Below are 15,862 nucleotides of genomic sequence, written 5' to 3' on the forward strand. Positions count from 1 at the left end.
CTACCAAAATGATAACATTGAATATTAATACGACATTTCAGTGTCTTGGCTACACTGATTAATACTTCAGGGAAGAGAACTTCAGATTGTCTCACTTGGTGTTGCGCTTCTGTAGAAAGATATGGACTTTCAGTGCAGCTACGTGCAACCTACTGTGCTATAAACATGATGCAATCCTTCCCTTTCCTTTCCTAGTTCTTGTAAAATGGTAAAAACATATACAGTGCGTGTGCACTTCATGTCACTTGTTAATATGTTTTGTACTCATTGCGTATCCTAGTTCTCGTAAAATGGTAAAAATATATACAGTGCGTGTGCACTTTCTGTCATTTGTTAATATGTTTTGTACTCATTGCGTATACATTTTGTCATTTCTTGATATGTTCTGTACTCTGTGCATGTGCACTCTATTTCATTTCATGTTCTGCACTTATATATATATATGTATTTACTCTGTGACTGTAGACTTAGTTAATTAAGTAGATTATAGAAAAATTTGTTGCTCATGGCAAGTCCAATTGACTCACCATCGCTGCCAAATTTTGCCCCCCCCCCCTCCCCCCCAGTGGAGGGTTATGTAAGAGGTCCGAGCAGATGTAATTTCGATGTACTGCTGATGCGCTGCCTGCGATATGCAAGGTATAAGAGAATCTCTGACCAGAGAGCAGTGTTGACTGCAGTAGGAACTGTGTAGCTGCAGTAGTAAGTTGTTGCTAGTCTGCAGTCTGCTCTGGTCTGGTCTGGTGTATCGTGTTGGCTGGCCCGGTCGCGGTGCAGCGATGCCAGAGCCTGAGTATTATTGTATAAGGTAAAAAAGCAGCCTCCCGGATATCTAATAATTTCATCTCAACTCCCACGTAAATGTTTTAAAAATCTCGTAATAATAATCTTTCTCATAAAAAGTAACTTTTAACAACCACTCATTTCAATTTAAAGAATTTAATAATTTCTCCCATCCATGATCATCCCGATTGTTGCAAAAGAAAAATCAGTTGCTTCCTTTAATAAATGACAAATCTATCGGCCAGCATTGCACAGGGCTGTGCCAGAAAACATTATTTTAAGAGCATATATATATATATATATATATATATATATATATATATATATATATATATATATATATATATATGCGTTTCCGGCGCCTTCATTGAGGTAAGAATTTTTCTCTTTTTTATTCAGAATGATCTTTCAGGGCCATGACGCAGCACTGCTGACGTCCATAATTTACCAGGTTAAATTCACAGTCAATTATTGAAAAGTTATAAGTGAGCGACAATTTAATTGAGAGGTTAGTTACATTGTACTATTACCAGGTTACTGAATTTATTTTTTTTGTTGGGACGTTACACTAAACGTGAATGAATTTTGTACGGAGGTTAAATGTAAAGGAATTTTGTGGGGAGGTTAAATGTGAAAAAAAAATATTTTTTTGTGTGGAGGTTACACGCTGCAGTGCAATTTCACCACGTATCTGTCAACGGGAAACGCCGATACGATGCCAGAAAGTCTTCTGAGAATTTCATTTCGTGTATTCAGTTGTACAGTATCTGTGCGTAGCAGAGATGTACGTCAGCTACATATGCAGGTATCAGCATTTGAAAGAGGACGTGCAGCTGTGCTCAGACAGGCCGGAGAAAACGGCGAATCGCTTGAAATTTGAATGAGAGCGATGCCGCTATTCGACGATATTGGCAAAATGGATGAACGATGACCGAGTACACCGGAAGAAGGAAGTGGTCCACCTAGAGAGACGATAGAACGAGAGGGACCGAGCAGTCGTTAGAGACTCAGTCAGAGCCCTGGATTCATCGTTATCATCGATCCGACGTGCTGCTGGCCTTTCAGTGACCACAAGTCCCATCAATAGGTGGCTCACAGAATGGGAGCTGAGCCCTCTGTGCATCCTGCGCCGACTGCGGTAGGCCTCTGTACGCCAGGAAGCCCGTTTGCAGAGCTGTCGGGCACACTCGGCCTGGCATGTCACTGACTGCAGTAGAACTGTCTTTAGTGGTGAGTCCCGCTTCGAGCTGAACCCCGATGAGCAGCGATGCCGAGTCTGTGGACGCCCGGGAAGCAGCGGGGTACCCACCACACTGTCGCCCGCCATACAGCCAAACAACCGCTGTCTGGGGTGACATTTCTTTTCATCCCACGACGGCTTTGGTTGTCATCCGCAGCACACTCACAACAGAGCGCTAAGTCGACGATATTTTACATCTACACCTACGTGATTACTCTGTTATTCACAATGAAGTGCCTGGCAGAGGGGTCAATGAACCACCTTCAAGCTGTCTCTCTACCATTCCACTCTCGAACGGCACGCGGGAAAAACGAGCACTTAAATTTTACCGTACGAGCCCTGACTTCTTTTATTTTATCGTGATGATCAATTCTCCCTATGTACGCGGGTGCCAACAGAATGTTTTCGCAATCGGAGGAGAAAACTGGGGATTGAAATTTCATGGGAAGATCCCGTCGCAACGAAAAACGCCTTTGTTTTAATGATTGCCACTCCAATTCACGTATCATGTTTGCGATACTATCTCCCCTATTTCGCGATAACACAAAACAATCCGCCCTTCTTTGTACTTTTTCGATGTCATCCGTCAGTCCCACCTGATGCGGATCCCACATCGCACAGCAGTGCTCCAGAATAGGGCGGACAAGCGTAGTGTAAGCAGTCTCTTTGGTAGACCTGTTGCACCTTCTACAGGGTGTTTCAAAAATGAGCAGTATATTTCAAACGGCTATAAAAACTAAACGAGCAGCGATAGAAATACACCGTTTGTTGCAATATGCTTGGGACAACAGTACATTTTCAGGCTGACAAACTTTCGAAATTACAGTAGTTACAATTTTCAACAAAAGATGGCGCTGCTGTCAGGGAAACTCTATAGTACGATATTTTCCACATATCCACCATGTGTAGCAATAATATGGCGTAGTCTCTGAATGAAATTACCCGAAACCTTTGACAACGTGTCTGGCGGAATGGCTTCACATGCAGATGAGATGTACTGCTTCAGCTGTTCAATTGTTTCTGGATTCTGGCGGTACACCTGGTCTTTCAAGTGTCCCCACAGAAAGAAGTCACAGGGGTTCATGTCTGGCGAATAGGGAGGCCAATCCACGCCGCCTCCTGTATGTTTCGGATAGCCCAAAGCAATCACACGATCATCGAAATATTCATTCAGGAAATTAAAGACGTCGGCCGTGCGATGTGGCCGGGCGCCATCTTGCATAAACCACGAGGTGTTCGCAGTGTCGTCTAAGGCAGTTTGTACCGCCACAAATTCACGAAGAATGTCCAGATAGCGTGATGCAGTAATCGTTTCGGATCTGAAAAATGGGCCAATGATTTCTTTGGAAGAAATGGCGGCCCAGACCAGTACTTTTTGAGGATGCAGGGACGATGGAACTGCAACATGGGGCTTTTCGGTTCCCCATATGCGCCAGTTCTGTTTATTGACGAAGCCGTCCAGGTAAAAATAAGCTTCGTCAGTAAACCAAATGCTGCCCACATGCATATCGCCGTCATCAATCCTGTGCACTATATCATTAGCGAATGTCTCTCGTGCAGCAGTGGTAGCGGCGCTGAGGGGTTGCCGCGTTTGAATTTTGTGCGGATAGAGGTGTAAACTCTGGCGCATAAGACGATACGTGGACGTTGGCGTCATTTGGACCGCAGCTGCAACACGGCGAACGGAAACCCGAGGCCGCTGTTGGATCACCTGCTGCACTATCTGCGCGTTGCCCTCTGTGGTTGCCGTACGCGGTCGCCCTACCTTTCCAGCACATTCATCCGTCACGTTCCCAGTCCGTTGAAATTTATCAAACAGATCCTTTATTGTATCGCTTTTCGGTCCTTTGGTTACATTAAACCTCCGTTGAAAACTTGGTCTTGTTGCAACAACACTGTGTTCTAGGCGGTGGAATTCCAACACCAGAAAAATCCTCTGTTCTAAGGAATAAACCATGTTGTCTACAGCACACTTGCACGTTGTGAACAGCACACGCTTACAGCAGAAAGACGACGTACAGAATGGCGCACCCACAGACTGCGTTGTCTTCTGTATCTTTCACATCACTTGCAGCGCCATCTGTTGTTGAAAATTGTAACTACTGTAATTTCGAAAGTTTGTCCGCCTGAAAATGTACTGTTGTCCCAAGCATATTGCATTAAACGGTGTATTTCTATCGCTGCTCGTTTAGTTTTTATTGCCGTTTCAAATATGCCGGTCATTTTTGAAACACCCTGTAAGTGTTCTGCCAATGAATCGCACTCTTTGGTTTGCTCTACCCACAATATTATTTATGTGATCGTTTCAATTTAGGTTATTTGTAATTGTAATCCCTAAGTATCTAGTTGAATTTACAGCCCTCAGATTTGTGTGACTTACCGCGTAATCGAAATGTAGCTGATTTCTTTTAGTACTCATGTGAGTAACTTCGCACTTTTCTCTATTCAGGGTCAACTGCCACTTCCCCCACCATACAGATATCTTATCTAAATCATTTTGCAAGTCGTTTTGATCATCTGATGACTTTACAAGCCGGTAAATGGCAGCATCATCTGCAAACAATCTAAGACGTCGAGTTCTGTTACCTTTCATGGTACGCCATGTTGGACTTACATTTCAGCAAGATATGTCCGCTCGGACACGGCCAGAGTTTCTACCTCTCGTCTTCGTGCTTTCCAAACTCTACCTTGGCTAGAGAGATTGCCGGACCTCTCTGCAATTGAGGACATCGGAGCGTTGCAGACACTGCGCAGAATTTGGCACAATATCCCACAGGGGGACATTCAACGACTCAATGAGTCAGTACCTAGTGGAGTAGCTGCTTTTGTAAGTGCCAGAGGTGTACCAACTTGTTGTTCACTTGCTCCGTTTGTGAAGCTCTTTCTCTTCAATAAATCATGCAATTTTTCTGAAACTGTAATTATTTGTTTGTACGCAGAACTACGTAACATCGACCGATTTTCGTCCCTTTCAGATAGTTCCCTAGTTGTGCGTCGTTTTTTTCTTTCTCTTAGAGTTCAAACAGAAACACTCACTGGAGTGAGTGAGTGCGTACGGAACGATTTGAAGTGGAATGATCATCCAAAGAAGAGCGGCGCGTTTCCTCACAGGGTTATTTGGTATGCGTTATAGCGTTACGGAGATGTTTTGCAAACACAGGTGGCAGACTGTGCAAGAGAGGCGCTCTGCATCGCGGTGTAGCTTGCTCGCCAGGTTTGGAGAGGGTGCGTTTCTGGATGAGGTATCGAATGTATTGCTTCCCCCTACTTATACCTCCCGAGGAGATCACGAATGTAAAATTAGAGAGATTCGAGCGCGCACGGAGGCTTTCCGGCAGTCGTTCTTCCCGAGAACCATACGCGACTGGAACAGGAAAGGGAGGTAATGACAGTGGCACGTGAAGTGCCCTCCGCCACACACCGTTGGGTGGCTTGCGGAGTATAAATGTAGATGCAGATGTAGAGTGATCAAATGTACCTCGACGCACGAACTACCTATCTGATACATTCGACAAAACATCCAAATATAGATGTTTTCCGTTTTCCTCTCGCCGCCTCACACTGTGCACTTGTATGTGCTTACCTGCGACGCCCTGGCGGAGAACCAGGTGACGGTGAGCGGTATGCCCAGGGCCCTGCACAGGTCCCAGCGCGCCCTCAGCAGCTGTTCTCCCACGCCCTGTCCCCGGTACTCGGGGTCCACGGAGAGGCCGAGCGCCGTCAGGTAGCAGTCGACGCCGTAGCGCGTGAACACGTCCGGCTGCACCCGCGACATCAGGTAAGCGTAGGCGTCGAACACTTTGTGGCAGGCTACGCCCTCAATCTGGAAGAAAAAAAAAAAGGATACCAGGAGAGGTCAGCGTCAGTTGTGACGTCAAGATATTATAGGCACTCATGATCTGTGCTGAGAATGAAAATTCTGTCTCTTGTTTGCTGTTTCTAAAAACTGAAAGTAAATAAAATTCACTGTGGAGGACTCAGCATCAATATCTAAATCTCTAATGTCTTACGGCGTAGTGCTACGAAACTGAAGCGACGAATCAAAAACATAAAAAATAAAAATAAAAAGTGAAAATGTGGAAAACATTTACGCTAAATGATTCTGAGGTCTCGACAGAGTGCTGTGTGATTTCGTATTAGCCTAACAGATGGAACTGTAGATTCGACCATAGACGAGCTACGTTGGGACTTCAGCAGGTAAGTTACATATGCACCCGCTCACATTCTTTCACTCTGGGGGCGATCTAGATTAATATGAAAACGGAAGTAACAAACTTCAAAACGCCACGATGGTTCTTGTTGAGCATTTATTCAGGTAACTGGTTTCGGCAAGCTATTTTGCCGTCTTCGGATATTATGCACTACACTTCACGGAATGTGTACAATAATTTGAGTTACATAACAAAAAGACATTCCAAGAACAGGCAGGGCATAATATATCGGCATCTCAAAGATAATAATTTCACTGTACGTGGCTTCTAAGTGAGTATGAGCATGTATATTCGCTGCACTGTGTATGATATTTTATTTAACGGTTGTTTTACTTTTCACATATACTATGCCGTGCATGTTCTTCGAATGTCTTCTTATTATGTGACACAAATTATTCTACACATTGACGAGATTCCTTAAAATGTAGTACATAAAGTCTGAAGATGGCAACGTAGTTTTCCGAAAGTGATTATCTGAATAAATGCTCCACAAAAGTGATAGTGGCATTTTGAAGTTCGTTACTTCTATTTTCGTAAGTTACACATGTCGTCCCACGGTAAGGCCAATGCGTAACAAGTGGCGCATAGTCAGAAGGGAGTACATGTTTCAGATTTCCTGCAGACATAGTTCCGCTGCAGTACGGACAAGTTCGTAACAGTGTGGGTGTGAAATGGCCCAACAAGGGTTAACCTAGTCCAGAGTTGAAGTACACAAAATGTCTGTGCTGCGCACAGGTTCACCGTCAAATTCTGGTGGTGCGTGGAGCAAAAGCAACGTCGTGTGCAGCTGTCGCGAAATGGTGCCAACAAACTGACCCGAGGACGCACAGCCGTGTCGTGGGTGATGCCGATCAGCAACACAGTCCACATCCTGCACCGTGCGATTTCCATATTTTGGGCAAACTGAAGGGACATCTGGTCAGAAAGAGATTTTGCAACCACGAAGACGTTCACAAGAGGATCCCGAATGGCTTGTAACACCATAACTCTAGTGCTCTGCTGATTTATTTTGCTTTTGATTCATTTAATGTTACATCGTTGAGCATCTGTAAATGTGTTTGATTGGATCGATAACACAAGATTGTGTACCCCTTTCTTTGTAAAAACTTTGATGTCACGGTTTGATTCTATACAATGTAGTATATCTGTCATTTAAATTCTTTGTCTCAAATGGAGGGAGACGAAACTTACTGTATACATTTGGAATTTGGGTGAATAATTTTTTTGTAGAAATACTAATTTGTGCAAGTGTTCTGTTTTATTTAATGTGTTTGGTTGCTGTTATGTAAACTTCTGATCCTCACTTAGCGTTCTTAGTTATTTTGTTTAAAACGTCTTGTGGTTCCCCTCGGGAACGGAACTGTGTAGCGCGCGCAAATTGTGGTTGGCTAGGTAGAAAAGGTGGAACCAAGAGTCAGTCGGGGACGAGCTACCAAACTGTGCACTGCCATGTAAAGGTTTGTATTGTGCTGGTTCCGAGAGAGGCTTTTTCTGCTACTTTCCAATGCCTCGAATGGATAGATAAATAGCTGGAACGATTCTGGAATTGGTATTCATCATCGCCACCAAGAAAGGCCAGAGTCCAGCAATTCTGTCTGCAAATCCGCCTACCAACATGCAGTTGCCACCACATTGCGCAATCACTGTACAGGAGTATTATAATAATGTACAGCGAAAGATCAGCTTATTTGGTGACTAAGTGTGCACAAATATAAGGCAACCTATAACTGAATTTATGTACCTACCTTGATTTTTCCCTGTCACAACACCTTTCAGGTTCCTCTCCATTTAAATTATAATTACCGAGACTCCTAGTTTGTGGAAAAAAATGAAATTCTCAGAACATTAAATAATGTTGTTTGATCTTTAGTAAGAAGGGAGTGTTTAGATTTAGTGTGGATTTAATGAAATTGTGGGAGGTACTAAATGAAGTCTTGTGAAAGCCTCACAGGGCTGGAAACAGTCTAATTTAAAGTTTAGTGGAGTTTCAAAGTCACCTATTTAATCATTTACTTGAAAGTAGAAGATTGTAGTAATAAAGACAATTTGCTGTTTCTATTAAAAATTAAAGTTCTTAAAATTGAGGCTTATAAAGTTTTGCTTAGTTAATGATCATAGTGCTGCCTGTAGTAAATGTTAAAAGGTGATTCAGTTTCTTGTAAGTTTGTCAACATAGTGTCTCACTGCAGCAAAAGTCGTGAATTGCATTTGTGGAAAGTTATATTGGATTGCTAAGCACTTGTTTCTTTCGGGTATTGAAAGTGCATATTAATAGTGTCATAAGATCCACAGGTTATCCTTTACCACTATTTATAAAAACAATAATATCTTTATTCAAAAGACAGTGAGAAGTAACCTGTTAGTGAATTCCAATTAACTTTCATTTTAAATAGTAAAGTATTTAACTGAGAGAGACTCAACCTATTACCAGCTCATAATTTTGCAGTGAACAACATTTATAATTCTATGTCAACTAGGAAAGTGTTTGAAAAATAATACTTAACCTGTGTCCAATTAATGATTCTGCAGTGAATAGTAATAATAACGGTATAAAGACCATTCAGTTTGAATAAGCACTGAAAGTAATAGTGTGTTTCGCTATTTGTTATATTTATGCAAATAGTTTATGCCGCTCTAGCTGTTAGCTTCAATCTTACCGTAAACATATGTATGTGTCAGAGTTAATTGCACTCGCGTGTGGCCAAGTATAGGTTGTGTTTACCCGTTAAAGTTACTCATACCTACTTTCTTAAACGAGAACCTAAATCTTTCTCTTGCCTAGTTAGGGTGGCGACCGTTTTCCTTATTGTTTAAACAGTATAGCTAGGCAAAAATATTGTTTGTACTGTTCGATTATTTACGTAATTCTGACCTTTATTTCCGATAAGTCATTTCCTACACGGTCAACCTAGCAAAATTCCTCTCAGAGGGTAACACTGTTTTGTTGCGTTATACCATAATTGCTTTAATAAGATAAGTTTTATTTCACAACCTGCCTCCAGCTTCGAGGTTATGGTATAGCTATAGCAGACGGAAGTGTTATAGGCTCCACGGTCAACAAACGGATTTCTATTTTCGAGGAACTAAACGAGCGTTGTATAGACACTTGATGTTATGCTGAAAAACTGTCACGTATATGGGTGTCTAGCGAAGGAACCGCGATTTCAGATTTAAAATTCTCGAAAACTAAGATCGATAGACGAGTGCAACAAACAGTGTGTTTATCGTGAAAGCCTTAAGAATTTTATACAGAAGCTACGTAGAAGTTTCCAAGAGCTGCTAACAGAGGCACCTGTAATCGCAATATGTAGACTCTATGAACAGTGAGTTCACAATGATCATTTCCGCGGTTGAAACGTGAAAGGAACATAGCGAGTAGAAGGAAGTGCTTGAAATCATGTACTCCAGTGAACAACTCTTGATTTTCTGGTAGTGTAATACCATCACCGCCCTACAAGGCACAGTTGTCAAAATCCTGAAATTGAGGCCACAGTTTTTCTAGAATTATTCCTCAGTTCCAATCAAGAACAATTGGCAAGATGAGAAACATGCAAATAGATATCCTCGGTGTCGCAAAGCAACTTACATCACTTAATAAAGGCAAGGCTTCTGGTACAGATTGTATACCGGTCAGGTTCCTCTCAAGAGTATGCTGATACAGTAGCTCCATATTTAGCAGTTATATACAACCACTCGCTCACAGAAAGATCCGTACCTACTGGACTGGAAAATTGCTTGAGTCACACCAATACCCAAAAAAGGAATTAGGAGTAATTCGCTGAATTACAGGCCGATGTCATTAATGTCGATTTGCAGTAGGGTTTTGGAACATATACTGTATTCGAACATTATGAAGTACCTAGAAGATAACGATTTATTGACACGTAGTCAGTACGGATTCAGAAAATATCGTTCTTGCGAAACACAACTAGCTCTTTATACTCATTACGTAATGAGTGCTATCGACAAGGGTGTCAAATTCAGTCCATGTTTTTAGATTTCCAGAAAGCTTTCGACACCGTTCCTCACGTCTTCTAACCAAACTGTCTGCCTATGGAATATCGCCTCAATTGTGCGACTGGATTCGTGATTTCCTGTCAGAAAGGTCACAGATCTTAGTAATAGACGGAAAGTCATCGAGTAAAACAGAAGTAATATCCGGCGTTCCCCAAGCAAGTGTTATAGGCCCTCTATTGTTCCTGCTCTATATTAACGACGTAGGAGACAATCTGAGTAACCGTCTTAGATTGTTTGCAGATGATGCTTTCATTTACCGTTTTGTAAAGTCATCAGATAACCAAAACGAATTGCAAAATGATTTAGATAAGATATCTGTATGGTACAAAAAGTGGCAATTGACCCTGAATAAATAAAAGTGTGAAGCTATTGACATAAGTACTAAAAGAAATCCGCTAAATTTCGATTACGTGATAAGTCACACAAATCTGAAGGCTGTAAATTCAACTAAATACTTAGGGATTACAATTACAAATACCCTAAATTGGAACGATCACATAGATAATATTGTGGGTAGAGCTAACGAAAGACTGTGATTCATTGGCGGAACACTTAGAAGGTGCAACAGGTCTACCAAAGGACTGCTTACACCACGCTTGTCCGCCCTATTCTGGAGTATTGCTGCGCGGTGTGGGATCCGCATCAGTTGGGACTGACGGATGGCATCAAAAAAGTACAAAGAAGGGCTGCTCGTTTTGTATTATCGCGAGAAAGGGGGAGATAGTGCCACAGACATGATACGGGAATTGGAGTGGCAATCATTAAAACAAAGGCGTTTTTCGTTGCGGCGAGATCTTCTCATAAAATTTCAATCCCCACTTTTCTCCTCCGATTGCGAAAACATTCTGTTGGCAGCCACCTACATAGGGAGAAATAATCTTCACGATACAATAAGAGAAATCAGGGCTCGCACAGAAAAATTTAAGTGTCTGTTTTTCCCAGCGTGCCGTTCGAGAGTGGAACGGTAGAGAGACAGCATGAAGGTGGTTCATTGAACCCTCTGCCAGGCACTTTATTGTGAATAGCAGAGTAATCACGTAGATGTAGATGTAGATTCACCAAAATCCAAGGAAATCCGTCCCAAGAACTGCAGCAGAGTACGGTTTGAAGCGTTCCGGTACGCAGAAAATACCGCGTTAGCCTACACAAGTTTCCATTCAAAATCCAGAGCCATTAGACTATACCTGTACAAACTGTGTGACGGAGGGCTGACTTTGCGAACGAGGTTCTCAAAATGATTAATAAAGAAAGATTTGGTGTTGGCAGCATCTAGTTCACAGATGAAGCACACTTCATACCGAATGGCGTCTTGAATGAGCAAAACTTGGTTACCGGAAATCTTTATTTGTGTGAAGTGAAGCTACTGTATTCTCCCATAGTTACTGTTTGGGCTGCGGTGTGCAGCAGAGGCATTACTGGCCCTTTTTTCAAGAGACAAACGATCGCTAGTGGACGTTACGTTGCAATACTGGAGCATTTTTTCGACGTATAGAGGCTCGGCCAGGCACCGAGAGATTCATCCAAAATGGGGTCTGACCGCATCGCATCGAACAGGTGTTTTGGATTATTGTAAATTTACTGGCAGAGGGATGGATTGGCCTCCATATTCGCCCGATATGACTTCTTGTGACTATTTTTTGTTGAGCGCATTGAAAGACCCTGTCTATCGGAATCATTCCACCGCGATGGACGAGTTTGAGTTGGTGATCTGCGTGGTGTGCGACTCATTTTCCGCTGAGACACTAGAGGATGTGATGAGAAATTGCATTGCTCGTTGGTGACACAGCCGTACTGTAAGTGGTGGACGTTTGGAAAAGACTGTGACGTGACTGCAAATCCTGCTTATGGAGGACGAGTTTTATTACGCACGCTTATACTACACGAGCTGCACAGCAACTTTTGTTAGCAGCTTTTCGAACTATTTCGAAACTTTTGCATTACTTCCGTAAAACAAAATTCTGACAGCTTCACAATCATCACTTTTGTTGCACTCGTTATCGATCTTAGTTTTCGAGATATTTAATTTTGTAATCAGGAACCCCTTCACTGAACTCCCTGTATCTGTTTTTTACTTTGAAGCGTAGTGCTGCGTTCAATAAAATTTACTTTGGTTTCCATAACACTGTGTAAGTTACTTTTCAAGTTCACTTGTAATTTGGTCGTCTGGATAGCTACAGCCACGTGCCACTTCAAAGTAGTGTGCCTTTTTATCTCGTGCAGTAAGCACTGAAAATGACAGCGGAGAATGTCTTCACTAGTGGTGCGACAGATTGCTTTTGAAGATAAGAAGGAAAAAGGGATCGCAGTGCTGGCGGAAAAGAATCGATAACGTGCAGGCAAAAAGAAGTTGGGTAAGTGATATAAGTGTAAATTAGGACAGGAGGGACAAGTTGCTGAGCAGAGTGGAATTCAAATATTTGCCCAAAAGAAGCAACAAAGGAGACACGATAAGTATCCTTTTGGAGTTATTGACAAACTGGCTGCTAGACAGACGTTTCTGTGATATTATATGTCGCGCAAAGAAGTGCCAGGTTTGCGAAAACTTCACAGGATTATCTTACTGAACTGCATTTCAACTACAGCAAGTGGACTCTGAAAAAAATCTGTTTGTGGCACTTGGTCTTAAACGATGTCAGAATAAACAAATCGGCATGTATAAAGCAGACGACAGGGGGTCAGAAAGACGTATTACATTAGATTACGAAAGAATGCAACATAAGAGTTAAAGCGACAAACGGATTACTCGGGGAAACATAGATTAATACGCAGTTCACCGTGAATGCATAACGATTTGATTCACGGATCCAGTTATATGGCTCCTTCCGTGTATAGCGATTTTACGACTATGACGTATGGAGCCTGAAGATGGCATCAATGTAATGGTCGAAATGGCTCTGAGCACTATGGCACTTAACATCTGAGGTTATCAGTCCCCTAGAAATTAGAACTACTTAAACCTAACTAACCTAAGGACATCACACACATCCATGCCCGAGGCAGGATTCGAACATGCGACCGTAGCAGTCGCGTGGTTCCGGACTGAAGCGCCTAGAACCGCTCGGCCACCGCGGCCGGCATCAATGTAATGCCGAAACTGGTAGCACATAAGAAGTTCGTAAAATAAATTTCTATAATACATAAGGCTGTTGGTAAATTATTGCATCAAGTAATACAGAGTTGGCCGTTAGCGGTGCTGTTACGCACATCTCACATTACGAATACATAGTAAATGTTGTGGGGAAGACTAACCAAAGGCTGCGTTTTATTAGCAGGACGCTTAGAAAATGTAACAGACATACTAAGGTGACTGCCTACACTACGCTTGTCCGCCCTCTTTTAGAATACTGCTGCGTGGTGTGGGATCCTTACCAGGTACGACTGTCGGAGTACATCTAAAAAGTTCAAAGAAAGGCAGCACGTTTTGTATTATCGCGAAATATGGGAGAGAGTGTCACAGAAATGATACAGGATTTGGGCTGGAAATCATTAAAAGAAAGGCGTTTTTCGTTGCGACGGAATCTTCTCACGAAATTCCAATCACCAACTTTCTCCTCCGAATGCGAAAATATTTTTTTGACACCGGCCTACACAGGGAGGACGATCACCACGATAAAATAAGGAAAATCAGAGCACGTGCGGAAAGACATAGGTGTTCGTTCTTTCCGCGCGCTATACGAGATTGGAATAATAGAGAATTGTGAAGGTGGTTCGATGAACCCTCTGCCAGGCATTTAAATGTGATTTGCAGAGTATCCATGTAAGGTAGATGTAAAAATTTTTCATTAGCGCAATTTTGTATTTTTTTAAATTTGTGCGAACGTGGCGTCATTGAAAAAGGTTATGGTTTGTGACATCGCTATGATGACGTGATTTATAAGGGGCCTGACTTGTGACATCATGGGGATGACACTGAACTGCTCACCTTACGTCGAAAATGTAAACAAAGTGTGCCAGCATCTCTACGGCTACACTCCGCCCATTATGCGTGTGATCACTGGCAGTCGGGGCACGCGCTGTAGAAAGCTGTCACTGCCTCGCATATGTGCTACAGCTCTACTTATCTGTGACTACAGGCAGCAAACAGGGCCACGCCGACCAGGTGCGCCAGGTCTGTGGAAACTGCGCTAGCAACCTGCCTAAGCCTGAATAAGTGGCACACGGCCACAGAAAAGCCCGGTGCACAGCCGGTTGCCAGAGCCCTCTAGCCTCCTCTCGGCTCACGGGCCGTGCATGCTGACGTTGAGCGTCCCTAGTTTTTGACGTCACACCGTAGGAAAAGCATATTGAGGTCTCTGTCCGGACGCGCATAGCAATATCAAGACTGTCACACATTCTGAAAGTGCACATGAACATGACCTAATGCGATGGAAGAACGCCAGCTACGTCACTTACGTAGGCCATTTGTCCATTCAATACTATGAGAAATTCAGAAGGAGAGATACGGCCGCTCTAACAGGCGACGAATTGTGCGTGTTGATAGACGCGTTCATAGAAGAACAGTGTTGATACAATTGTTGTTGTTGTGGTCTTCAGTCCTGAGACTGGTTTGATGCAGCTCTCCATGCTACTCTATCCTGTGCAAGCTCCTTCATCTCCCAGTATCCACTGCAACCTACATCCTTCTGAATCTGCTTAGTGTATTCATCTCTTGGTCTCCCTCTACGATTTTTACCCTCCACGCTGCCCTCCAATGCTAAATTTGTGATCCCTTGATGCCTCAAAACATGTCCTACCAACCGGTCCCTTCTTCTAGTCAAGTTGTGCCACAAACTTCTCTTCTCTACAATCCTATTCAATACCTCCTCATTAGTTACGTGATCTACCCACCTTATCTTCAGCATTCTTCTGTAGCACCACATTTCGAAAGCTTCTATTCTCTTCTTGTCCAAACTGGTTATCGTCCATGTTTCACTTCCATACATGGCTACACTCCATACAAATACTTTCAGAAACCACTTCCTGACATTTAAATCTATACTCGATGTTAACAAATTTCTCTTCTTCAGAAACGATTTCTTTGCCATTGCCAGTCTACATTTTATATCCTCTCTACTTCGACCATCATCAGTTATTTTGCTTCCCAAATAGCAAAACTCCTTTACTACTTTAAGTGTCTCATTTCCTAATCTAATCCCCTCAGCATCACCCGATTTAATTTGACTACATTCCATTATCCTCGTTTTGCTTTTGTTGATGTTCATCTTATATCCTCCTTTCAAGACACTGTCCATTCCGTTCAACTGCTCTTCCAAGTCCTTTGCTGTCTCTGACAGAATTACAATGTCATCGGCGACCCTCAAAGTTTTTACTTCTTCTCCATGAATTTTAATACCTACTCCGAATTTTTCTTTTGTTTCCTTTACTGCTTGCTCAATATACAGATTGAATAACATCGGGGAGAGGCTACAACCCTGTCTCACTCCTTTCCCAACCACTGCTTCCCTTTCATGCCCCTCGACTCTTATAACTGCCATCTGGTTTCTGTACAAATTGTAAATAGCCTTTTGCTCCCTGTATTTTACCCCTTCCACTTTCAGAATTTGAAAGAGAGTATTCCAGTTAACATTGTCAAAAGCTTTCTCTAAGTCTACAAATGCTAGAAACGTAGGTT

At 42.6% G+C, this 15,862-nt stretch overlaps 1 protein-coding gene across 1 annotated transcript in view; it reads right to left on the reverse strand.

The window, feature by feature from the left end:
- The window catches only part of LOC124596170, a 79,736-nt gene that overhangs the window by 18,394 nt on the left and 45,480 nt on the right, over positions 1–15,862 (reverse strand). Inside the window, exon 3 of the mRNA XM_047135207.1 lies at positions 5,607–5,846. Within this exon, the coding sequence (XP_046991163.1) occupies positions 5,607–5,846 (240 nt within the window). The remainder of the gene's footprint in view (positions 1–5,606; positions 5,847–15,862) is intronic.

Source organism: Schistocerca americana, chromosome 2 (genome assembly GCF_021461395.2).
Source record: "Schistocerca americana isolate TAMUIC-IGC-003095 chromosome 2, iqSchAmer2.1, whole genome shotgun sequence".
NCBI lineage: Eukaryota > Metazoa > Arthropoda > Insecta > Orthoptera > Acrididae > Schistocerca > Schistocerca americana.